This window comes from Rattus norvegicus, chromosome 15 (genome assembly GCF_021556685.1).
Source record: "Rattus norvegicus strain SHRSP/BbbUtx chromosome 15, alternate assembly SHRSP_T2T, whole genome shotgun sequence".
Classification (NCBI taxonomy): domain Eukaryota; kingdom Metazoa; phylum Chordata; class Mammalia; order Rodentia; family Muridae; genus Rattus; species Rattus norvegicus.
Window position 1 is genome coordinate 52,880,551 of NC_141548.1, and position 26,531 is coordinate 52,907,081.

Below are 26,531 nucleotides of genomic sequence, written 5' to 3' on the forward strand. Positions count from 1 at the left end.
AGTCTTGGCTGGTCACAGGACTTTCACACTCCTGTGGTCTTTGGATATCAATTATGTATGTGGAAGGAGTGATTCTATCACTTCACAGAGTTACCTTCCTTCACAGAGCTACGGATGGTAGCATCCCTGGTGAGAATGAGAGTGGGTCTGACCCATCCTGCTGCATCAAACCTTGGCAAGGGTTTGCTGGAAGACAAGAATTCCTCCATTCCCCATCAAGGTGCTCTGCCCTCCCCAAAGCCCCATAAAGCTTTACAACATAGGGTTGCTGTGTGTTCCCTGTTACCAAAAAGCTGCCAAGACATATGCCTTGTGTCTTCTCACCATCCTTTGGGAGCCTGTCCATGGAGTAAACCATGATGCTGAGAATTGTATCTTTAACTAACTTCTTCAATACCCCTTTAAGTGAACGATCTTGTTTTCCATTTCATAGAGTCTAGTTGGCTCAACGAAGATTCAGATTTAATAGTTAGCAAAAACTCGAAGTGTTCCACACAATACTTGCTTCGAATAGTCTCCTTCAAAGGACTAGCTTTCGAGTGGAGGCGGCTACTACCCCTGGGGACATAAAGAATGGTTGGGGATTTATTGGTTGTCACATATGCTTCCTGAGTTACTGTCATCAAATGGTGTAACTGCAGGGACATTAAATATTTTACAATGCAAGGGGTAGTACTACATTATGATTTGGCTCATCTAAAGCACCAGTGGGCACCTTGTTTTAAATCACAGCAAGGGAAGTATCAGATATTAACCACGGAACCATGAGGCAAACATGGGAGGGGTCCTTGCCCTAAGGACATGGAGTCAGATGAGACGTGGCTATTTATCCCATATCATCTGAAACCTGCTTCATTGCCATTCCTGACTTCCTCTAGGCCTGCCTTCCTCCCCACTAAGGTCCCTGGTCCTGAGTAATGGCAGGGTAGCATCTTCCCTGGCCACTATTCCTCCTAGAAAGCACATGATAAGGACAAGGAATCCAAGGAATTTGTGTTCATTTCTAGCCTGTTCTCTTTGTGACCCAGGCAGGTATCCCTTTAGGAGGGTGGCCTCACATTAGAGTGGTGGGATGAGTGATTGCTGTGGCTGGGTGAAGCTCAAGGATTCCATTTTTGGTCCCTTGAGGAGTCTGGATGTCTCGCTTAACCAAGATGGGCAGACAGCAGCTGCAAGCTGACTTCTCCCTAGGGAATCCTCAGTCATTGGAATGGGGGATCCACTGGAAAGGTTTGTATCTGAGGGAAGGCAGAGGAAGCTACTTTCAGTTGGCATTTCAAGGATGCTTGCAGAACTGTGGTAAAACAGTTGTGCAAGAGTCATGCAGCTGGCATACTCCTGTCTTCCTGGATCCTGTCCAGATGGTGAGGGGTGGGCTTCAAGTCCTCTCCTCTACAGGTGAACATTCGAGAGCACCTGACGAGATAATAGAAGAGAACACAAACTGCTTAGTATCCTTGGTTTCCGGCAATTGAAACTCAGTAGGCATGAATGGAATTCATTTACAGAATAACCTATTTGTCAGCAATGAGACGAGAAGCAAAATCAGAAAGCAGTCTGGAGGAAAGTGGGGTAGCAGAGACACAAGAACAGAAGAGTCACAAAGACAAATGTTGCCTGGAGATGGGCAGGGCGCCAGGCTCCGCTGGACACTGGGTGTCATGGCTACATTGACATTCCATGTTCCAGAAGCCTTTGTGGCTGCTTTAGCTGCACCACTTTCCAGGACTCCTCTCCTGCTCTTTCTTTGTGAAGCAGTTCGTGGAACAGTCCTCAGAAGGTTCATGCGACCAGTCAAACACGAATCCAATGCCCACATCTTATTTCAAGGAAGTCCAGGAATATATCTGGTCTTCTTAGTTTGTGTATTAGAGGGCATGTCCTGTGTCTGTGTGGTAATGTGTCATGTGTTCATCCCTTTTTCATTTTCTTTCTTCCCTCTCCCTCTCCCTCTCCCTCTCCCTCTTCCTCTCCCTCTCCCTCTTCCTCTCCCTTTCCTCTCTACCTCTTTCTCCCCCTACCTCTATGTGTGTGTGTGTGGAGTGAGTGTGTTTGAGCTATTCTTGAATCATTGAACTCCCTAACTCCCTAACTCTCTCTGTCTCTCTCTGTGTATGTCTATAGTATATGTATGTTTGTGTGTATGTGAGGGGGGGAGGAGAGAGAGAGAGAGAGAGAGAGAGAGAGAGAGAGACAGAGACAGAGACAGAGACAGAGACAGAGACAGAGACAGAGAGAGGGAGAGAAATTATGTGTGTGTGTAAATAGGAGTATAGAAGCACGTACATCCAGAGACCAATGGTTAATAGCAGTCATTGTCAGTTTTTGACATCGAACCTGAAACACATCAGTTTGGTTATGCTGACTCAACAATGAACTCTAGGGATCCACCTGCTTCATCATTCCATCACTGGAGTTATAGACAGATGTCACCATGACTGGAATTTTAAGTGTGTGCTAGAGATCTGAGCTCAGGTCCCCATTTATGCATAGCAGGCACTGCACTGAGCCATTTTCCCAGCTTCTTGCCTTGGATTTTTGATTTTCTTCTATACCTTCCTAAGTGTTGGGACAGTAGGTATTCTGTTGCTGTAGTAGAATATATACTTTATAAAGAAAAAAAGGTTAATTCGTTCATTAGTTCTAATATCTGGGAGCCCATGACTGGGTTAGGCACATTTACTAAGGCCTCATTCTGCTTTAAGCCTTAATAGGAAACTGAAAAGCATGCAGATAGTTACACATGGGCCAAATTCCCAAGTAGCTAGTTTATCTATGCCTAAAAGAAAGTCTTATTCATGAAACCTTCCTCACCACACACACAAACACACACACATACTCTCTCTCTCTCTCTCTCTCTCTCTCTCTCTCTCTCTCACACACACACACACACACACACACACACACACACACACACACACCTCCAGGATACCTCATTGCCCAACACTGCCTCCAAGAGGATTTAGTTTCTAGCACATGATTAATGTCGGAGACACACTCAGATCACAGCATATATGACAGCAGATGTTCCGAATATAGGGAAGGTATTCAGATGCCAAGACTCCAAGAAACATATCACAATACAAGCAGACTGTGGGATTTCTACTACAACAAATGCAATATTGTAGTATTAATAATTATGCAGAAATAGATTGGGAAGATAGGGGCTACGAAATGTTGTCCCTGAAGCTGAGATAATTAAGAAGGAAAGATTTTCTTATCCCACTTTGCAGGATCAAAGAAGACTTAAGCAAGCTAAAATCACTTTGCTGCCAAGATATTGTCATTTAGGGGCAAGTTGAAACTAGAGTTTACCTCATTCCTGACACCCTCCACCTTGCTAGGCTTCATTTTGTCTACTAGCCTATGTAGACAGACAGCATTCATGTCGTTCTGGACACTGGAAGCATTCCTGGAAACCCCATCTTGAAGCCTCAGGGACACATTTGTGCTCTGAGTCCAAGGCTCTCCCAACCCATTCTCTTATGAAGAAATAGCAAGTGGGTGACTGTGGTGATGCTGGTTTACAATGGGGTCATAACAGGTACCTAAGGAGACCTAAAAAATAATGCACAGGAATGTAATGGACTGTATTGTCATTTCTGATTCTCCACCACTCCCTGTGCTCCATCTTTTCTAGGTCTCCACTTACTTTATGTTGTCTCTACCTTAACCATAGAACATGTGCCACATAGCAAATGGCTTCAAGGAAAGTGATAGACAGTGGAAGAAGCCAGTGTAGTTGAGACATCCCTTAGTTCCATTTGCAGTTATAAAGATGCAAATGAGCAGTAGGTGTCTTTAGTCACAGTTTACGATGCATCAGTAACAGAACACAGTAAACCTAGGTTTTTCAATACTTGACCCTCAGAATTCAGCAATATAGAAATCATCTTCTTCTTGAGATACGAATATACATTAACACACACATAGGCACACACACACACACACACACACACACACACACACACACACACTCACACACACACTCATACAAAGGACAGCCAGGAAGAGTTGCATGCCTTTTGCATTTTCTGCTCTTCTGCTCTTGGTGCAAATCATTCAACCTCTCAGAATCCTTCTACACCACTGCATAGCTTTCTCTTCCTATCTTCAAACCCTCTTTGATGCTCTCTTCTTCATGTGGCCAAGGTCCAAAGCCTGTTAACTGTTAATTCTTCCGGTGTGTTTAACCAGTACTCAAAATTTTGGTTATGGAAGCTAGATTGATACTAGAAAAAAAATCCCACTGAGGTCCCTCACTCTTGGGTTTTCCAGAATTTTCCAGGAAGAAGAGTTCTGGGGAATTAACATGGGCATTAGAATGGCAGAAACTAAAGCTAGTGTCAGAGAAAAAGGTTAGGTGTGCATCAAGACAAAAGGGAGAAAAATGGGACAAACAGACAGACAGATAGAGGTTAGCCATGTGACAATTATGTAGAAACAAAGGAAACTTGTGGATGACATCTCTGAATCACATGTACTCAGGAGCAGAGATGGAAAAAGGAGTGGGCTTGGTGATGTTGATGTCACATGGTACTCATCTGTAGCCAACAGCTCTGTGAAATATGAGTTTGGGAAGATTCCAGTACACACTGCAGCCCCCACATCACACCCAGCATGTCTAGCTAAGACAAGCTGAACGGGGACTGGCCTGGGATCAGAAAGACTCTTGACCAGCAAAAATCCCCTCCTTTTTCAATTCACTCATCTACAGCCATATTGAACCTTAGCATTGCATCTTCATGCACGATTTATTTCTCCTCTACCTCCTAAATGTTTCTGAGGCTCTGCATCCCTTGCTAATGGCTTTGACTTGGTTGATGTGGGAGATGGGACCATCGAGGGTACTATGGGATACCTGTGATCTCACTGTACTCCTTAGAGGAGCTGAGTTTCTCAGCACAGTGACTGGGAGCCACGGCTTTGGATAATACAGATTCTGGGTTGGATGCCCACAGAGGATGGAGCTGTGGTAGTGATCAGAGCTCCTGATGGCTGAGTCCACAACAGCACTCCGGGAGCTCTGAAGCATGAAAGGAACATGAGAAAAATCCTCCCAGGAAGCATTCTATCACCAAGAGACAACGCATTGATCATGGATTCTGAGCAGTTGATTGCTCAATTCTGGATGCAGTGGATACTTTAATAGATTCCTTCTCTGCTGGGAAGATTGAGATCCTAGATTCTGAATGCTGGCCACGGGGAAAAAAACAAACAATATATTCCTACTCAAAGAGGCCACAGAGCAAGCCCAGGCTGGCCTGGGACTGTTTGGCATCAGAATGATCCTCGACCAGAGGACACCCTCTTCTTTATGCTAACATCTGTTAACTACACAGGTACTGCCAATCTTAGTTTTGTGTTTCTGTACAATATTTATTTCTCATGTAACCTCTGTGTTTTGTGAGATCCTGTATCTGTTTTAAATGAGTTTAGTCTCTGAGTTGATGTGAGAAATAGCACAGATGAGGGTGAAGACGGCAGAAGGGAACATTAGGTAGGACTAGGGCTGAATATCCAACTGCCATTTCCATTTCTCTTTAGGGATAAAGCTCTTCATACAACTCACAAATCCTGAACAGGAAGAGAAATGCAAGCCCAATATTTGTGACATAGTTCTGGGGTCAGAGCAAGAAAGTTCTGGTAGAGTCACAGCAGAGTGATGGAGGACAGGATTTTTCCAGAGGATCATGGGAATAGTACCTTCTCATTTAGTAGCCAGCAGCTCTAAGGAGTAGAGAGGAAAGATAACTTGCCAAATGCTGAGCAGGAGTGTGAATACATCCAGACCTGACGTCTAGGTTCATGTACTTTCACTAAGCCTAAAACAAGTAGTTGAAACTCTTGGTTCTATACATTCATACATGGAAAAAAAGCATTTGTTTAGAAGTGTTCCTCTGAGTCCTCACTCCACATCTTGCTAGCTCCATCACCTTGGGAGAATGTATGCAGTGTTTCTTTGCTTCACATTCTATGATGTAGTGCAAAGAGTTCTATAACAGGACTGTCTGTTAAACTAACTGTCTCAATTATACAAAAAACATTGAGTGTTTTACATAATCATTATATTTAATACTACCTCCAAAATCCCATGTATTCAAATTTTAGTCCCTAATATGGTGATATTGGAGGGGGGATAGAAACTTCAAGAGCTAGAGCCAGTTAGGAAGCCTTTTGCTTATTAAGAGTGTACCCTTGTAGGAGATTGTAGGGTCCCAGACTCCCCCTCTTCTTTCTCTCTTGCCTCTGGCCATGCTGTGACTGACTTTGCTCCACTGTCATGAATTCTTCCTACCACAGGCCTCTAAATGGTGAGGCCAACTGACTGCCAACAGAAACTTTCAAAACTCTCTTTTCCTCAGCTGGCCATCCAGGTTTCTAGCACCAAAGGAAATCCCTACTGACATTATCCTCACAGGAGCCCTTTGAAAGAAACATCATCTTTATTTTAACAAAATGAGAAAAACTCCACCTATTTTTTTCTTTCAAATCTCCATTGAAAAGATTTTTGTTAGAACAATAAACCTGAGTTCTTGGAAAGAGAAAATATTTGTGTTGGCTCATAGCCTTTAGGTTACATTCATGCTCTGTTGGTCCCATGGCTGTGGGCCTGTAGCAAGGTACTTCGGAGGGAGTGGTTGGTAGAGCAAATGTTTCCATGACAACCAGAAAACAAAGAAAGAAGACCAGAATCCCAATACCCCCTTTAAGTTCATGCCTCTAAGATCTAATGACCTCTTGTTACCCCAACTATCTAATAGAATTAGCACTACTTCCCAGGGGTGGCAAGCTAGGGACAAAACCTTTAAAACATAGAACTTTGAGGGATGCTCCTCACCTGGATAGTGGAATCTCTGTCATCACAATGAGAAAAGTTAGAATTAGAGAGAGCAAAAGACAATCCCTAGGGCCCCAAATACTATAATTAAGTTATCCAAAGACCTGGTGTTTGATCATATATAACTCAACAGGTTCAGCTCTGATATTATTTGTCTGGAAATAATTTGTACCATTGAAAAGGAAAAAAATCAAGCTGTGAATGATGTGGCAGCTTGAAAAATTAGCATCTAGGGCTGAACCTGATAAGACACAGGGTGTGTGTGTGTGTGTGTGTGTGTGTGTGTGTGTGTGTGTGTGTGTGTGTGTGTGTGTTTGTGTGTGTGTCTATATACCAGAAAACTTAAGCATGTTTTCTAACTATGATGTTCAGGACCCTGGCCAGTGATGGCCTCATTGTTCTAGATCTATTATGTGGTCATTCTGATTCCCATTCCCAAGGCAATATTTGTTCTTTAGATAGCATTATTTTCTTCTGGGTCTATATACAGCCTTTGTATTGTTCCCTTGAGGAGCAATGCTGTAAGGGTAACGAAAGCAGAATCCAGTAGTAGACATTATCGAGTATGTAGCAGGATTGGTGAATGAAACAATGCCAGGGACTTCTCAACCATTCTCTAGTGCTCACAAGAAACTAGGAAGAAGACAGGAGTATATGTATTGCCAACATGATGACAAGAAGAAATTTTTTAAGTTCTGATTCACCTGACCCATGCTGACTCCTTAGATAGCATGGTTTCACTTTCAAGTACCTCCCAAGTATTGGACTAATGTTCCTGATGTCCACCTGCAACCTATCTACTGTTCATTATGCAGGAGAAGACATATCAACCTACTGGCAAGAAAAAAGAGGCAAGGACTACACCAGCTTTACTACAGCAGGGTAACAGAATTCCAAACCCACATCCAGGCTGGCTGTGGCCCTAATCCCTCAGGTTGGCTTCATATGGTGTTCACCATCCCCTGTTGGAGGGGTGACAAACAGTAGCAACAGAACTACCATTGAATATGGCACTGTGAAATCTTGACTCAACGTTCTTTTGAAAGAAATCTGAAGTTCTTTCAAAGCCACTAGGAGCACTTCATCTCAGGATTAAGAACATGGGTTCAGTCTGAATCTGGTTTTTCTACTTGATACCTAATAATCTGCACATATTTCTAAGATTTTAAACCTGTCTTAGCTTGGTGTGGGCCTGAAATATGTAAAGTGCATAGCAGTATACATAGAAACTGTTCAAGAATTCCTGTCAATGAAGAGTATAAAGAGAAGAGAGTGTTGAACACAATTGTGTACACACATTGAGCATTAACAGTACCCTGTTGTGAATGAGTATTCCTGAAAAGAGCCTGTGTTTGAAAGACTGAAGATTAACACTTCAGTAATGTGGAGAGATTGGAATGTTATAGGTGCAGAAGCAAATTATCTTGGGCCTGGATTTAGCCCCTGGAACAACCACATTCAGTCCACCTCTGTGTCATAGCTAACATCCTGTGACTAATAGAAAATAACCTTTTGAAATCTATTAACTTAGCCTCCTACTAGCTTCCACCAACCCATAAGCTAATAATCAGATAACATCTGCAGCTTTCAGAAAAACTTCCCTCATCTTGCTGTAGCCACCTCTCTTGTGTACCCACTAATGTATTTTAAACTTGCTTTGATTTAGGACTCATTTCTGTTGTTGTTGCTCTGTAAAACTATAATATGTCATGAAACTGCCTCCACATTGAAAGATGGAATTTTGGGTAACTTAAACCTCTGTTCCTAGACCATGGTCACTCAAAGTGGCTCCAGAATAAACTATCTTTTATTCTTGTTAAGATGAGAGCTATTTCTGTATTTGTGTTGATACCATGCTGTACAGACTATATACTACACGTGTGCTTTGTTTCATTTTCTTTTGTGGTTTAATCATTCCATCCATCAGACATAGCACAAGAGAAGTGTGGAAAAACAACTCATGACTTATGGGCCTTGGAGATAGAGTCACCACATAATACAAGGAGGAACACAAGGGAGAAACCCCAATGGAGTAGTTCAACCTGGTAAGGAGCTGAAAGAGAGCTTTAGGAAGGTGTCTTTCTTCAGGTTCAGGCTAGTGCACACAATCCAAAATGAGTGAGAATTCCACTGGTGTGTTTAAAAGTCACTCAGTCACAGTCAAGAGAGGGTAAGAATGGAGGCTTGAGCTCTGTCATGCTCAAGCTATGCTGTACTTGGCATAGTACTCACACCTGGGTATGAAGCTGTTGAGACAGCAGGAGAATATGAAGTCTTAAAATTTATAGTACAACACTATTATAAAAATCTTACATGTTTAAACATATTTAATCTTTGCAGCAGCAATGAAGCATAAACCTTTATACTTTATGTAATAATAAACTTTAATCATAGACCCCCTTTATCCTCTCATTTCACAAGATTCCTCCTTCTACCAATAATAATGATGCTGATCAAAGATGAACTCTCTTTTTCCATGTGATATCGCTTCACTACACAATGTGATCAACATGATGTGCTAATTCTGAGCCAACCATGCATCCTGTCCTTGGGAACTCTGCCACTGCAGTGTAAACAAGCTTGGACCATCTGGAACAAGCCTGGGGCGAAGTTATTTCCACCTGACGCTTCAACAAGTCCTTGGCTAGTTACCACCCACACATGGAAAATCTCATATAAAATCAGCCATGCTACCATCTCAAGCCTAGATTAGGACTAGATCTAGCAAGCTGACCCTAGATTCACAGAAAATAACAAATGCAATTTAATCTATGCAGTTTTGAAACTATTGGCATGCAGCCATCACTAAATAATGTAGTAACATGATAAAGTTATATACAAGGAATAACTAGACAGTTAACAGACCACATAACTGGTATATTTTAGAACTAGTGTAAACACTCAGGTTGCTTAGATTTTAACTTCTCCTTTAAATAACTACTATGATTCTGAGAACTACCAGTCTCCTCTTCTAAGTGAGTGGGACTGTGTAGAGAAAGTTCTGCTCTTGTGCCTGCAGACTGACAGCTCATTTATTAGGAGTGTTTGTACTTTCTAGTGACAACTAAGAAACATTAAATCCCAGTAGCTTAACACAGAAAATTTTTATTTCTGTTCAACATCACTTGTTCTTGTGGAACAGGAAGTCATACCTCATATGGCTAAGATCACTAAGAAAGTAGACAACTGGCAACTGGTCTGGAGAGATGGCTCAGCTGTTAAGAGTGCTCTTATAAAGGCCAGAAATTCCCACATAGGGTAAATCTCCGTTGTCAATAAATTCAGCTCCAGGGCATCTAACATCCTCTTTCAGCCTTTGAAGGAGGCACAGAGACATATATGACCATAATTAAAAATTAGTTTAAAAAGTTAGGGGAGGGAGAATGGGGGAAGATTGTCGGAATGGGTAATCAGATTGTGGTTAGTGAGATGTTAAGTGAATTATTTTAAAGATCTTAAAGAAGAGGAGGAAAAGCAACAGAGGAAGAAAGGGGAGGAATAGAAAATAGAGGGCTTCAGGAAGAGAGGAGGCAGAACAGGAGAAGAAGTAAGATGAGAAAGAAAAGGTAAAAAGGAAGAAGAGAAGGAAGAGAAGAAGGAAAAGCAGGATGAGGAGAAGAAGGAAGAAAGAGGAGGAAAAAAGGAAGAAAGAGGAGGGAGAATAGGAGGAGGAGGGAGAATAGAATGAGGAAGAGGAGGAGGAAGAGAAGGAGGAAGAGGAGGAAGAGGAGGAAGAGGAGGAGGAAGAGGAGGAGGAAGAGGAGGGGGAAGCAGAGGAGGAAGAGGAGGAGGAAGAGGAGGGGGAAGAGGAGGAGGAGGAAGAGGAGGAGGAGGAAGAGGAGGAGGAGGAAGAGGAGGAGGAAGAGGAGGGGGAAGAGGAGGAGGAAGAGGAGGAGGAAGAGGAGGAGGAAGAGGAGAAAGAAGAGGAGGAGGAGGAGGAAGAGGAGGAGGAAGAGGAGGGGGAAGAGGAGGGGGAAGAGGAGGAGGAGGAGGAAGAGGAGGAGGAAGGAGAGGAGGAGGAGGAGGAAGGAGAGGAGGAGGAGGAGGAAGAGGAGGAGGAGGGAGAGGAGGAGGAGGAGGAAGAGGAGGAAGAAGAGGAGGAGGAAGAGGAGGAAGAAGAGGAGGAGGAGGAAGAGGAGGAAGAAGAGGAGGAGGAGGAAGAGGAGGAAGAAGAGGAGGAGGAGGAGGAAGAGGAGGAGGAGGAAGAGGAGGAGGAGGAGGGAGAGGAGGAGGAGGGAGAGGAGGAGGAGGAGTCTGGGAATATTTGCCCATGTCCTATTGGCTAGAAAGTAAACCTGAAGGGAACATAGAAAATGCAATCTTTCTGCCTCAACATCCAAAAGAAATGGCATAATAAATCATTGTTATTAAACTTGCAAAATGCCATGGATGTATGTAAGTATGAACCTTGCAGGTGCACAGAACCTCTGCAGGTCCCTATGTCTGTTTGGTTTCTACCATCTCTGGGGTATCCAGCCCTATGGCCAGCTGATGACTGAGACCTTGATACCTTACTTTTCTTCAGTGACCCCTCGAAACAGACTATCTGGTAGTCTCACTTTGTTCAACACTCAGAGGATGACTCAGACTTCGAATAATATTTCAATGACCTTAATGAGTCCCCTGCCTCAAAGCTTTACCCTATTTCAAAGGCAATAGCTTTGTAGAACAATTGTTCAAGACAAGAGGCCCTTGCCTCTTCCCAGGTTAAATACCTACAGAGAACTAATTTTTTTCTTTTAGATTATATGAAATTTCAGAAAGTCTACTGCTCATCTGAGAGCCACCAGGGAATGTAACACTGTGTTAGTCTATCAAGTGGCTTGCTTGTCTCATCTGTGGGTAGAAGAAGTTAGAACTCATATAAGCAGAGAAAGTTGCTCAAAGTTAGACTGCTCATGGAGAGACTGTCTGGAGACAAGTCCTGGAAGGGCTGAATCCTTGGACAGGGGAGGGGTGTATAAAGTATCAGGCCTCCACCAACTTCCATGAACTGGAATGCTACAAAGGGTACTATATCAGTACAGTCACTGCAAAGCTTTGCCTTGTTCTGGAGGGAATAAGATAGTCTATTCTGAGGCGTTACAAGTGAACAAATGTGGCCCTTGAACAATAATTCAGGTTGCCCTGAATCACATGGTCCTTGGTAGAAATACAGGATCTTTCCCAGTCACAAGATAACAGAAAGCCATCAATCAAAGCGTTTACTGCATGCATTCAAGTCATTCAGTCTGAAAGGTCTTCAACACCCATGTGTCTATTTAAGGCAGCATCAGTTCACATGGGCTCATGAGTAGCTTGTGAGAAATGATTTCCTATATGTCCAAGGTCCACTGAACCTTTTCACTCTCTATCCCCAGACCTCTCTGTTCAGTCTCTTTCTCCCAGGCCTCTTCCTTCTTCCTCTCTTTTCCAGACCCGTGAACATTATTGCCTTCTTCAAGTTGCTCTGACAGTGTGAGCTGATTACTGCTGCCTAGAGGGAAGAATATGAGTAGAAGGGGACAGACATGTGGCAGTGGAGGCGGGGGAAGGGCTGCAGTAGCTAGGGCCTCTCACCCAAGAAGATGAGGTATTCAACAAGAACAATGCAGAATAACTAGGAGGAGGAGGATGTGCCAGGCCTGTTTCCCAGGAGACGATCTCACTCCTCTGCTCCCTGTACCTTCTCTATCCATCATCCCCCACCTGTAGATGTACAACTAGTATCTCCACCTCCAGGACCACTATATGCTGCTCACAGCCAGGAATTAGGAGCACGCAGCTGTGATGCAGTCTATGATTCCCTTTCTTTCTCCCTCTGTGATCTGAGCCAAGGTCAACAGTGAGCCACCCTCAACCATGGTGGAAAGAGGAGGCACCAATTGAGGTCACACTAATCCAGTTAAAGATCTTTTGAACTGGGAGAGCATTAAGCTAAAGTGAATATAAAATTAGTATTAAATCTAGAAGAAATCCTGGGGGAAGAAAAGAGAGGCAAAACAGTGTTGGGAGAGGCCAGCTGTCAGCCACCTTGCTTTAGTTGTGATCGTAAGAGGCACGGGAGAAAGAAAATGTCTAGTTAGAGCTTCATCAGACAGAAAAGTATGCTTGTAAAACTATTATCTCATTTCACAGACCTGGAAAGTGAGGCTTGGAAAGAATGCCTTGTCCAGTATCATACAGACAGTTCTTGCAGAAGCAAGTCTCAGACTTCAGACATTACACCCAAATCCAAGGTTCTCATCATCTCAACACTGTGGCTGCCCTGACCATGACCTGGTACTGGGCTGAAGAGTACTTAAAGACCAGAATCAAAAATGGCTGAATGGTGGGCAGGGTAAATATGAAGAGAAAAATTACAGCTTTTTTTCCTCATTCCCTGTTTTTGTATTTAAGAAATACCAGACTTTTCGTGGAGGGTGAAGAGACACAGTGGAATCTGTACTCAGATTAATTGTAATTAATTGTAGTTGCTTTCATAGCTGCAGCTAATATCACTGAAGTTTCCTCCAGAGCTAAGAATGCTCACTGAATGGCAGAGAATGACTGGAGGTAAGGATTGGCAGTTGCTCTCCGTGTGCTCTTGCCAGGGCCAAAAGTAAATGCCAGCCTACTCTATTATTTAGCATCTGGAGAGCTCTTCTTAAATGCCAAGTGCTTTGTTATCTTCTGATTGGCCACCAGCTCCAATGATCCCAGGAGTGAGTCTGTTTCAGAGACTGGATAAACAAAGGTTCAGATTGATTGGAATACATCACCTCAAAGGTGAGCATGCTTTGTTGGAACATTAGTTCACCATTGACTGTAGTCCATGCAAGAGCAATGGGTGCAAATATCTTTAACAATGAATTAGAATGAATACATAGGGTTCAGTGTGATGATGATGACAAGGATGATGATGATGGCAAGAAAGATGGTGATGATGATAATGATGATGGTGATGGTGATGATGATAATTTGTTTCAGTGTGTGACTATATGTGTTGATTCTCTTCTCTTCTCTCTCTCTCTCTCTCTCTCTCTCTCTCTCTATGTGTGTGTGTGTGTGTGTGTGTGTGTGTGTGTGTGTGTTGTACATGCTTTGTGTCTGTGGCAACTGTAATAATAGTAGGAATTGGCTCAAGACCAGTGTTAAAGAAGGTTAAACAACCAGCTGAGCAAAGATAAAGGGAAGTGAGTTTTTCCCCCTAATGTCAGTCCATTTCTGAGAGGAACTCTACAGATGTTCAATTCCTTTATACGAAGTCCCGTAGTATAAATCACATGGTACTCCTTCATAGTTCTGACTGGAACATTTAGAGAATGGCATTGGTCACCCTGACATCTCAGGAGCCATTGGAATATAAACCTTCATGGACCCTAAGATCCTTTCACAATTTAGAAATATTGCCATCCATGGCTGATAAAGGAAGTATCCGAATAAAGAAAGTATCTGAGTTGAGGGCCATTCAGTAACAGATGACACAGCCTCAGAGACTTTTTTTCTCCATCTGTATTAAATTGGGTATTTCTTATTTACATTTCAAATGTTATTCCCTTTCCCAGTTTCCAGGCCAACATCCCCCTAACCCCTCCCCCTCCCTTTCTATATGGGTGTTCCCCTCCCCATCCTCCCACCATTACCGCCCTCCCCCCAACAATTCCCCTTCCACTGCTGCCCCTACTAAGCTATTCATTGTTACCTATGAATTTGGAGCCCAAGGTCAGTCCATGTATAGTCTTTGGGAAGTGGCTTAGTCCCTGGAAGCTCTGATTGGTTGGCATAGTTGTTCATATTGGGTCTCAAGCCCCTTCAAGCTTTTCCAGTCCTTTCTCTGATTCCTTCAATGGGGGTCCCATTCTCAGTTCAGTTGTTTGCTGCTGGCATTCGCCTATGTATTCGCGGTATTCTGGCTGTGTCTCTCAGGAGACATCTACATCCGGTTCCTGTCAGCCTGCACCTCTTTGCTTCATCCATCTTATCTAGTTTGGTGGCTGTATATGTATGGGCCACATGTGGGGCACAGCCCTAGAGACTTACGTCTGTTCCTATTCACTGAAGATGAAGGACCAGGAAGGAGATAACGTGCAAGTTTGAGATCTTTTCACTTTTTGCTTAAAGGACTTAAGTGCTCTCAGTTAATCTTGGTTTTATTTTTAGATTCTGAGGTAGTATCTCATTCTGCAGTTCAGGTGGACCAAAAACTCATGATTTCCTGGGATTTCAGGCATATGTCATGGTGCTCAACAGTGCTTCCTGACTCTCATGATGAGAAAACATTCCCTTGTATAGCAAGATAGCCTACCAGGGTTGGTTCCGTCTCTGTTGGAGCTGCCCTCTTCCTTCACATGGTCTTGCTCTGTGCTCTAAGAACAAAGACCATTCTCTGGTTTCACCTTCATTTGTTTTTGAGATTGTAGGGTTTTTTTAAAACATTTTTATTGGTTATTTTATTTACATTTAAACTGTTATCCCCCTTCCCAGTTTCCCCTTCGCAAATTCCCTATCCCACCCCTCCCCCTGCTTCTATGGGGCTGCTCTCCCCCCACCCATCCACTCCAAACTCACCATCCTAGCCTTCACAGGACCAACCACCTCCCCTCCCAGTGATGCCAGATAAGGCCATCCTCTGCTACATATGCAGCTGGAGCCATGGGTCCCTCTATGTGTTTAATTATGCTTCTGTCTTCCCTTTTCTTGCTCTAAACCATCCATTTTCCCACTTCCCCTCAAATTCATGGCTCCCCTTTTTCTCAACTGTTATTAAATGCATACATGTATTTGTATGTACAATATGCTGTTGAAGCCATATTATGTTGGTTATAGGTATGTTTTCATGGCTGGCTATTGGTGATGGAGAAACATACATACTTTAATCTTTCTACCTCAGGACCTCACCTTTTATCGCACATCCTCATAGTCTAACCTAACCCCTTGCTCCTTCCTCTAGCAGGGTTATATATCCACTTTCTCGTCTCACCCAAGATTTTACATCCAGAAAAATAGCTTATATTACCAAGCCACGTCAGGCATGTGTGTTTATCAGAGCCTGCTTTTTGTATTTGAATATGGAAGGATAGGCTTCTTCCCCATTAAGCAACCTTCATCAAGGCAAGGATGTGGCCATTTCCAGGTGCTCACCTCTGAGCAAGTAAAGTCCATTGTAAGGTATTTAAAACAACTTTTTAGATGTTATTTCTCAAACGCCATAGACAACATGTCATGATTTTGTTTAATTGAGCATGCAGAAATAGTTGGGTCATGAATTTCACTAACCACGAAAAGGTGTGTGCCTTATATACTGCCTTCCATGGCACGTACCTGTTTTTGTTGCCTGACTGGGTCTTGTTAAGTGTATGCATACTTACTGTAATTAAAATTAAAAAAAAATATTAAAGCAATGTGGTAGGTTTTCCCAGAAAGCATCCCGAGGAGAAGGAAATGTGGTCCTTGTGCACAGGATAAGCAGTTGCCATGTATTAAGCAAGTACAAATCTAGGTTTAGTCAGGGGAATTGAACAGTAGGTATGATAATATCTATCCAGCCAGGGATATTTACACTCTATTCCCATAAGCTGAACTGTGATAGATTGCAAGTGAATTAGCTAATATATAGCTGAGAGTTAGTTGATGTGAATAACCATTAACACTTTGGATGGCCATTAATATTTTATCACCCATTATCACCTTGGTGTGAATTTCTAATCACAGATTAGGCTCTAAGGAAATGAAATTGGACTGACAGCTATAGAACTAAGAGGAGGAGGAGGAGGGGTGGTGAGATGGTTTAGGGAATAAAAAAAAAATGAAAAAAACCTGGCACATAAAGATAGGGCCTGATTTGGATCACTGGAGCCCAGGGATCCAGGATCTGGGAAGCCAGATCCTGAAAGTCATCCTCCAATTGTTGCACACAATTGATAAGTGCGCGCGCGCACACACACACACACACACACACGCACACGCACACACACACACACACACACACGCACACACCACCTAATAATAATAAATAACAATAGCTATAATAACAGATAAATAAACTTTAAGAATTAGAACTAAGAGGAGGAAATCAGAAAAAACGATCCTGAGTTCTTGATCTCTTATGCTCCTCCTGAACATCAGTTTGGTCTGGGGGACAGAGGGGATGAACAACACTCAATACATTGCAACCTTCCATGACTGACTTACATATTTTGCAGCACTGAAAGTTACAGAATGGGAACTGTTAGATTTCAGACTTTAGTCCTATGGGAAAAAAAAACAATTAATCTCCCTCGTGGAATCTCTTTTCTTGGTATTCTGTACAAAATATTTTAACTTAAGCTTCTCAGCTTTCTTTCCAGTTTCCCCTCTCCACTGACCATAATCCACAGGGACAACAGAAAACTGTAATGTTTTAAGAGACTTGACTTCCAGATACAGCTTCCTTGTTATCCTAGGTCCACAGAGTATGATGCCTACTTTATCTATTGATCTGATGAGTCACAGAGTGCTCTGGAATCAGACATTATATCTGGGAATATCTAGGAGCATGTCTGTAGATGAGATTGGTATTTGAATTACTAGGTGAGTATGCCAGCGTGTGTGTGTGTGTGTGTGTGTGTATGTGTGTGTGTGTGTGTGTGTATGTGTATGTGTGTGTGTTGGGGGATACTCATTCTAAAGTAGACCTAATATAATAAAAATATAAAAATATAAGAAAAATCAAATAATGCAAATTTTTATGCTTGTCCTTCTGATGTAACATCTACCTTCTGTCTTAAGAGTTCAATTACAACTTAATATTTGGCTCTGATCCTTAGGTGCTCTCTGTCTCTCTCTGTCTCTGTCTCTGTCTCTCTCTGTCTGTCTCTGCCTCTCTCTCTCTCTCTCTCTCTCTCTCTCTCTCTCTCTCTCTCTGCTTTCTCCACTCTGTATTCTACTTCAAAAATTTAGACCTGTCTGTAGATTTTAATCTCCACTTGCAAGCCAAGAACAATCAATTCACAAGTGATCCACCATCTTTACCAACACTATGATATCCTGAAGATTTAACTAGCTTCCTTTTCTATTCTGGCCAAAGCCTTGATCTTTATTCCTGAATGGCAGCTTGGCATTGGGTTTATGGGAGTCTTCTTTTATGGTCAATTAGAACCTTGGAGGAAAATGTAGATTTAGTGAAATGGCTTCCTTTATCAAGCTTTAATTTCACATTAGAAAACTGAAAATATTAGGTTTAGATTGCTGCTCTTCTCTTTTTCTCTGGGTAGAATATGCATTACTGAGACATAATTACATATAGTAAAACACACAGATATTAAAGCATATAGTTTAGTGAATTTTAGTCTATTTAATGCATACCTTCTCTTTCTCTGTGTAACCAAAATATTAATAAAAATACAGACTTCCCAGAACCCTAAAAATCTGCTCTTCCCAGTCCCTTTCTCTTGCCTACACACCCAAGAAGCCACTGTTGCGGTTTCATAAGCTAATTCTGTTCATTGTTGAATGTGGGGTTCTATGTAGGTACTCCTTCTGTACATAAACCAATTCAATATGGTCCTTCTGGTATTTGTGTATCTTGTGGTGTGTATTTTCAGTGCATTTTCAATTGCAGAATTGATTCAATCATATGAATATAGTACAAAACAGCTATGTATCCATAAGATGTGAACATTAAATATAGTGCTATAAATGGCACTCCAGATGGATGATCTCAAAAAAGTACTTCAATAGGTAAGTGCATTATAGTTTACCTTTTGGTATGTACTTAACACTAGAATTATGTCCCATAACAAAGTCCACACTTTTATGAATGCATTTTTCCACCAGCAATACATAATGCTTCCATTTTTCCAGGTCCTATTCCAACATTTCAAAGAATTGCTTCTAGCCACATTTATAAATACTTAATAATAAATGAGTGTAGCCTCATTTTTGCTTAATGTGTTAGACATTATTATGGGTTATAGACTAATTGTATACCCCTGATTCTGCTTTTTTAGCCATTTTTGTTAGATATTTTCTGCTATTCATTCCCATCAATGTATTTTAAATTCTTGATAAAAAAATCCAATATTATAATTTCTTCTCCTACCTTTTGGCTGCCCTTTTCATATTTGTCAGAGACTTTAAAGTTCAGTCATTTCATTTTAAATTTTTGCTTCGTTGAGAAAATATAAATAAACTGTTAAACTCTTTAGTTTGAAATTCTGGCTTTTTATCTAAGAAGTCTTTGTGGGCTACCAGATTTAGAAACTATAGTCCTGGTTTTCTCTTTAAGACCTTTGAAGTTTTAGATTATCTACAACCCATACATAATTTATCTATTTCTAGTTAAAGGTTTAAAAGTCTTGCGTAAAGTTTAAGTCAAACATTTTTCTGTTATAGACGAAAATTTGATCCACTAAAATTTACTGAAAAAACATTTTCCCCAGTTCCCTATTCAGTCATCCTTAAATTCACCTTTGCCTTGGAAAAAAAAATCACTTGACCTTTGAAACATGGTCTTCCTATTGTACTGATCAATTTGCCTATCTAAATGTTAGTATCTCTTATGATTATTACAGCTTACTCGTCATTCTTAAAATCAGATAATATTTCTCTTCCAGCTAGGTCCTTATTTTCTACATATACCATGGCTATTACTTGTCACTCTTTACATAAATTTCAGTATAATATTGTTAATTTCTATAAAAAAGTCTCTGGGGCTGGAGAAATGGCTCACATTTTAAGAACACTGGTTGATCTTGCAGGACACCCAGGCTTGATTCCCAGCACCCATATTGCAGCTCACAGCAAGCTGTAACTCCCATTCCAGGGAATCAGAACCCACTTTCTCACCTCCGCAGGGACCAGGACACACTAAAATAGAGAGAAAAGATTGCTAGCTCATCAGGCCCAAGATTCTGGGTTTGATTCCCCAAAACAAGTTAAAATATACTCTCTGAGTTTGCAGTTGGCATTTCTTATTTACTCAACTAGTCAACATAAAGAAAATCGATATAGTTTATAGTGTTCTAACATTCAACCCATGAGCGCAGGTCATCTTTTCACTTACTTAAGCCTTATTTAATTTATTTCACCAATATTTTGTTTTATTTATAGAGGTTTCTTAACTATTTTCTGAAATTCTTTTCAGTTGCTTTCTGTTGTTGATGCTATTATAATTGGTATTGATTCCTTAATATTTTTCTTTTTCTGGTTGCTGGTAGTTAAGATTGCCACCCATATTTGTATGTTGACCTTAGATTCTTGGACCTTGGTGCACTTATGAGTTAGATGCAGGAGTGTTTTCATTTTGTTTCACAATTATTTTGAAAATTTATTCATGCACTTATAGCATCTGCTAATAAACATAGTTTTACTTCTTCATTAATAATGATTATATGCAGCACTCAGGCTGCAGGTCCCCTGCTGTCCAGACTGTGCCCTTATCAGAAGGGACCCAATCAAACAGCTCTCTGCACCCAAATACCGTGGGAGAGAGAGCACGAAACCTTCAGAGGGGCAGACACGCCTAGGAAACCAGAGGAGTCTAAACTCTGCCCACATTTCTGAATCTAGAGGAAAACTCCTAGCACCATCTGGGCCCCCTGTGAACAGGGACCCAAGAAAAGGCAGGGCAGGCCCTTCAGGTTGCTGGCCTCAGGAAGAGGTGAAACACAGGCCCCGAGGAGCAACGTCAGGCCCCAGACCAGAGGTAAGACCAACTTTTCTGCTCCAAGTGACCTGCCTGGTGGACTCAGGACACACTCCCACAGAAACAGCTGAAGATCAGTAGACAGGAAAGACTATACGCCTGAAAGCAGAACACTGTGTTCCCATAACTGGCTGAAAGAAAACAGGAAAACAAGTCTATAGTACTACTGACACACAGGTCTATAGGAAGATCTAGCCACTGTCAGGAATAGCAGAAAAAGGTAATACAAGAGACAACCTGATGGTGAGAGGCAAGCACAGTAACCCGAGCAACAGAAACCAAGACTACATGGCATCATCGGAGCCCAATTCTCCCAACAAAGCAAACACTGAATATCCAAACACACTAGAAAAGCAAGATCTAGATTTAAAATCACATTTGATCATGATGATGGAGGACTTCAAGAAAGACATGAGGAACTCCCTTAGAGAAATGCAGGAAAACATAAATAAACAAGTAGAAGCCTAAAGAGAAGAATCACAAAAATCCCTGAAAGAATTCCAGAAAAACACAATCAAGCAGGTAAATGAATTAAAAATGGAAATAGAAGCAATAAAGAAAGGACACAGGAAAACAACCGTGGATATAGAAAACCAAAGGAAGAGACAAGGAGCCGTAGATACAAGCACAACAAACAAAATACAGGAGATAGAAGAGACAATCTCAGGAGGAGAAGATTCCATAGAAATCATCAACACAATGGTCAAAGATAATGGAAAATGGAAAAAGCTACTGGTCCAAAACATACAGGAAATCCAGGACTCAATGAGATCAAACCTAAGGATAATAGGTATAGAAGACAGTGAAGACTCCCAGTTCAAGGGACAAGTAAATATCTTCAACAAAATCTTAGAAGAAAACTTCCCTAACCTAAAGAAAGAGATGCCCATAAACATACAAGAAGCCTACAGAACTCCAAATAGATTGGACCAGAAAAGAAACTCCTCCTGTCACATAATAGTCAAAACACCAAATGCACAAAACAAGGAAAGAATATTAAAAGCAGTAAAGGAAAAAGGTCAAGTAATATATAAAGGCAAATCTATCAGAATTACACCAGACTTCTCACCAAAGACTATGAAAGTCAAAAGATCCTGGACAGATGTCATATAGACGCTAAGAGAATAAAAATGCCAGCCCAGGTTACTGTATCCAGCAAAACTCTCAATTAACATGGGTGGAGAAACCAAGATATTCCATGACAAAACCAAATTTACACGATATCTTTCTACAAATTCAGCCCTACAAAGGATAATAAATGGTAAAGCCCAACACAAGGAGGCAAGCTACACCCTAGAAAAAGAAAGAAACTAATCTGTTTGCAACAAAACGAAGAGAAGTACACAAACATAATCTCAAATACAAATACAAATATAACAGGAAGCAACAATCACTATTCCTTCATATCTCTCAACATCAATAGAATCAATTCCCCAATAAAAAGACACAGATTAACAAACTGGATACACATTGAGGACCCAGCATTCTGCTGCCTACAGGAAACACACCCCAGAGACAAAGACAGACATTACCTCAGAGGAAAAGGATGGAAAAGAAGTTTCCAAGCAAATGGTCTGAATAAGCAAGCTGGGATAGCCATTCTAATATCGAATAAAATTGATTTTCAACCAAAAGTCATCAAAAAAGATAAGGAAGGATACTTCATATTCATCAAAGGAAAAATCCACCAAGATGAACTCTCAATCCTAAATATCTATGTTCCAAATACAAAGGCACCTACATACATAAAAGAAACCTTACTAAAGCTCAAAGCACACATTGCACCTCACGCAATAATAGTAAGAGATTTCAACACCCCACTCTAATCAGTGGACAGATCATGGAAACAGAAATTAAACAGAGACATAGACAGACTTAAGAGAAGTCATGAACCAAATGTACTTAACAGACATTTATAGAATATTCTATCCTAAAACAAAAGGATATACCATCTTCTCACCACCTCATGGTACTTTCTCCAAGATTGACCATAAAATCTGTCATAAAACAGGCCTCAACAGATAGAGAAAGATACAAATAATCCCATGCGTCCTATCAGACCACCACAGGGTAAAGGGAAGAACGCCCACATATACATGGAAGTTGAACAATGCTCTACTCAATGATAACCTGGTAAAGGAAAAAATAAAGAAAGAAATTAAACACTTCTTAGAATTAAATGAAAATGAAGGTACAACATACCCAAACTTATAGGACACAATAAAAGCTGTATTAAGAGGAAAATGCATAGATCTAAGTGCCTGCAGAAAGGAACAGGAGAGAGCAAATATCAGCAGCTTGACACCATACCTAAAAGCTCTAGAACAAAAAGAAGCAAATACACCCAGGAGGAGTAGAAGGCAGAGCTGAAATCAACCAAGTAGAAACAAAAAGGACTATACAAAGAATAAACAGAACCAAAAGCTGCTTCTTTGAGAAAATCAACAAGATATACAAACCGTTAGCCAGACTAAACAGAGGACACAGAGAGTGTGTCCAAATTTACAAAATCAAAAATGAAAAGGGAGACATAACTACAGATTCAGAGGTAATTCAAAAAAATCATCGCATCCTGCTACAAAAGCCTATATTCAACAAAACTTGAAACTCTGGAGGAAATGGACAATTTCCTAGACAGATACCAGGTACCAAAATTAAATCAGGAACAGAAAAACCATTTAAACAACCCCATAACACCTAAAGAAATAGAAGCAGACATTAAAAGTCTCCCAACCAAAAAGAGCCCAGGTCCAGACGGGTTCAGTGCAGAATTCTATGAGACCTTCATAGAAGACCTCATACCAATACTATCCAAACTACTTCCCAAACTGAAACAGATGGAGCACTACCGAATTCCTTCTATGAAGCCACAATTACACTTATACCTAAACCAAACAAAGACCCAACAAAGAAAGAGAACTTGAGACCAATTTGCCTTATGAATATCGAAGCAAAAATACTCAATAAAATTCTTGCACATCAAAGAGCACATCAAAACAATGATCCATCATGATCAAGTAGGCTTCATCCCAGGCATGCAGGGATGGTTTAGTATACAGAAAACCATCGATGTAATCCATTATATAAACAAACTGAGAGATAAAAACCACATGATCTTTTCATTAGATGTTGAGAAAGCATTTGACAAAATTCAACACCCCTTCATGATAAAAGTCCTGGAAAGAATAGGAATTCAAGGCCCATACCTAAACATAGTAAAAGCCATATACAGCAAACCAGTTGCTAACATTAAACTAAATGGAGAGAAACTTGAAGCAATCCCACTAAAATCAGGGACTAGACAAAGCTGCCCACTCTCTCCCTACTTATTCAATATAGTTCTTGAAGTTCTAGCCAGAGCAATCAGACAACAAAAGGAGGTCAAGGGGATACAGATTGGTAAAGAAGTCAAAATATCACTATTTGCAGATGATATGAGAGTATATTTAAGTGATCCCAAAAGTTCCACCAGAGAACTACTAAAGCTGATAAACAACTTCAGCAAAGTGGCTGGGTATAAAAATAACTCAAATAAATCAGTAGCCTTCCTCTACACAAAAGAGAAACAAGCCGAGAAAGAAATTAGGGAAATGACACCCTTCATAATAGACCCAAAAAATATAAAGTACCTCGGTGTGACTTTAACCAAGCAAGTAAAAGATTTGTACAATAAGAACTTCAAGACACTGAAGAAAGAAATTGAAGAAGACCTCAGAAGATGGAAAGATCTCCCATGCTCATGGATTGGCAGGATTAATATAGTAAAAATGGCCATTTTACCAAAAACGATCTACAGATTCAATGCAATCCCCATCAAAATACCAATCCAAACCTTCAGAGAGTTAGACAGGACAATTTGCTAATTCATCTGGAATAACAAAAATCCCAGGATAGCTAAAACTGTCCTCAACAATAAAAGGACTTCAGGGGGAATCACTATCCCTGAACTCAAGCAGTATTACAGAGCAATAGTGATAAAAACTGCATGGTATTGGTACAGAGACAGACAGATAGACCAATGGAATAGAATTGAAGACCCAGAAATGAACCGACACACGTATGGGCACTTGATTTTTGACAATGGAGCCAAAACCATCCAATGGAAAAAAGACAGCATTTTCAGCAAATGGTGCTGGTTCCACTGGAGGTCAACATGTAGAAGAATGCAGATCGATCCATGCTTATCACCCTGTACAAAGCTTAAGTCCAAGTGGATCAAGGACCTCCACATCAAACCAGACACACTCAAACTAATAAAAGAAAAACTAGGGAAGCATCTGGAACACATGGGCACTGGAAAAAATTTCCTGAACAAAACACCAATGGCTTATGCTCTAAGATCAAGAATCGACAAATGGGATCTCATAAAACTGCAAAGCTTCTGTAAGGCAAAGGACACTGTGGTTAGGACAAAACGGCAACCAACAGATTGGGAAAAGATCTTTACCAATCCTACAACAGATAGAGGCCTTATATCCAAAATATACAAAGAACTCAAGAAGTTAGACCGCAGGGAGACAAATAACCCTATTAAAAAATGGGGTTCAGAGCTAAACAAACAATTCACAGCTGAGGAATGCCGAATGGCTGAGAAACACCTAAAGAAATGTTCAACATCTTTAGTCATAAGGGAAATGCAAATCAAAACAACCCTGAGATTTCACCTCACGCCAGTGATAATGGCTAAGATCAAAAACTCAGGTGACAACAGATGCTGGTGAGGATGCGGAGAAAGAGGAACACTCCTCCATTGTTGGTGGGGTTGCAGACTGGTAAAACCATTCTGGAAATCAGTCTGGAGGTTCCTCAGACAACTGGACATTGAACTGCCTGAGGATCCAGCTATACCTCTCTTGGGCATATACCCAAAAATGCCCCAACATATAAAAAAGACACGTGCTCCACTATGTTCATCGCAGCCTTATTTATAATAGCCAGAAGCTGGAAAGAACCCAGATGCCCTTCAACAGAGGAATGGATACAGAAAATGTGGTATATCTACACAATGGAATATTACTCAGCTATCCAAAACAATGACTTTATGAAATTCGTAGGCAAATGGTTGGAACTGGAAAATATCATCCTGAGTGAGGTAACCCAATCACAGAAAAACACACATGGTATGCAATCATTGATAAGTGGCTATTAGCCCAAATGCTTGAATTACCCTAGATGCCTAGAACAAATGAAACTCAAGATGGATGATCAAAATGTGAATGCTTCACTCCTTCTTTAAAAGGGGAACAAGAATACCCTTGGCAGGGAATAGAGAGGCAAAGATTAAAACAGAGACTGAAGGAACTCCCATTCAGAGCCTGCCCCATATGTGGCCCATACATATACAGCCACCCAATTAGACAAGATGGATGAAGGAAAGAAATGCAGACCGACAGGAGCCGGATGTAGATCGCTCCTGAGAGACACAGCCAGAATACAGCAAATACAGAGGCGTATGCCAGCAGCAAACCACTGAACTGAGAATAGGACCCCCGTTGAAGGAATCAGAGAAAAACTGGAAGAGCTTGAAGGGGCTCGAGACCCCATATGTACAACAATGCCAAGCAACCAGAGCTTCCAGGGACTAAGCCAATACCTAAAGACTATACATGGACTGACCCTGGACTCTGACCTCATAGGTAGCAATGAATATCCTAGTAAGAGCACCAGTGGAAGGGGAAGGCCTGGGTCCTGCTAAGACTGAACCCCCAGTGAACTCGACTGTTGGGGGGAGGGCGGCAATGGGGGGAGGGTGGGGAAGGGAACACCCATAAGATAGGGGAGGGGGGAGGGGGATGTTTGCCCAGAAACCGGGAAAGGGAATAACACTCTAAATGTATATAAGAAATACTCAAGTTAAAAAAAAATAAAATAAAACATATATGTTAACATTAAAAAAAAAGAATTCTAAGAGATGGTGGTGCACACATGCAATGCACGGACATACATGTAGGCAAACCATCCACATCCACAAATAGAATGAGAGAGAGAGAGCTGAAGGAGAGAAGGAGCGAGGGAGGGAGGAAAGAAGGGACAGAGAGTTAGAGG

At 41.2% G+C, this 26,531-nt stretch overlaps 1 protein-coding gene and 1 long non-coding RNA gene across 4 annotated transcripts; one reads left to right on the forward strand and one right to left on the reverse strand.

Moving 5' to 3' along the window:
• Positions 1 to 445: 445 nt before the first annotated feature.
• Positions 446 to 5,941, reverse strand: LOC148001034 (uncharacterized). 3 transcript variants are annotated; one of them, XR_015638347.1, is made up of 4 exons: positions 5,707 to 5,941; positions 1,337 to 1,416; positions 1,059 to 1,238; positions 446 to 558 (listed from the first exon to the last, which is right to left on the reverse strand). It is a non-coding gene; the product is annotated as an uncharacterized LOC148001034 (long non-coding RNA). The 3 variants fall into 3 exon arrangements; XR_015638348.1 differs by lacking the exon at positions 5,707 to 5,941 and adding an exon at positions 2,287 to 2,347; XR_015638346.1 differs by lacking the exon at positions 5,707 to 5,941 and adding an exon at positions 1,515 to 1,588.
• Positions 5,942 to 10,449: 4,508 nt separating this feature from the next.
• LOC148001035 (uncharacterized) lies at positions 10,450 to 11,127 on the forward strand. The gene is given in 1 exon segment (XM_087586887.1): positions 10,450 to 11,127. A coding segment is annotated over 1 exon segment (678 nt).
• The last annotated feature ends 15,404 nt before the right edge of the window (positions 11,128 to 26,531 follow it).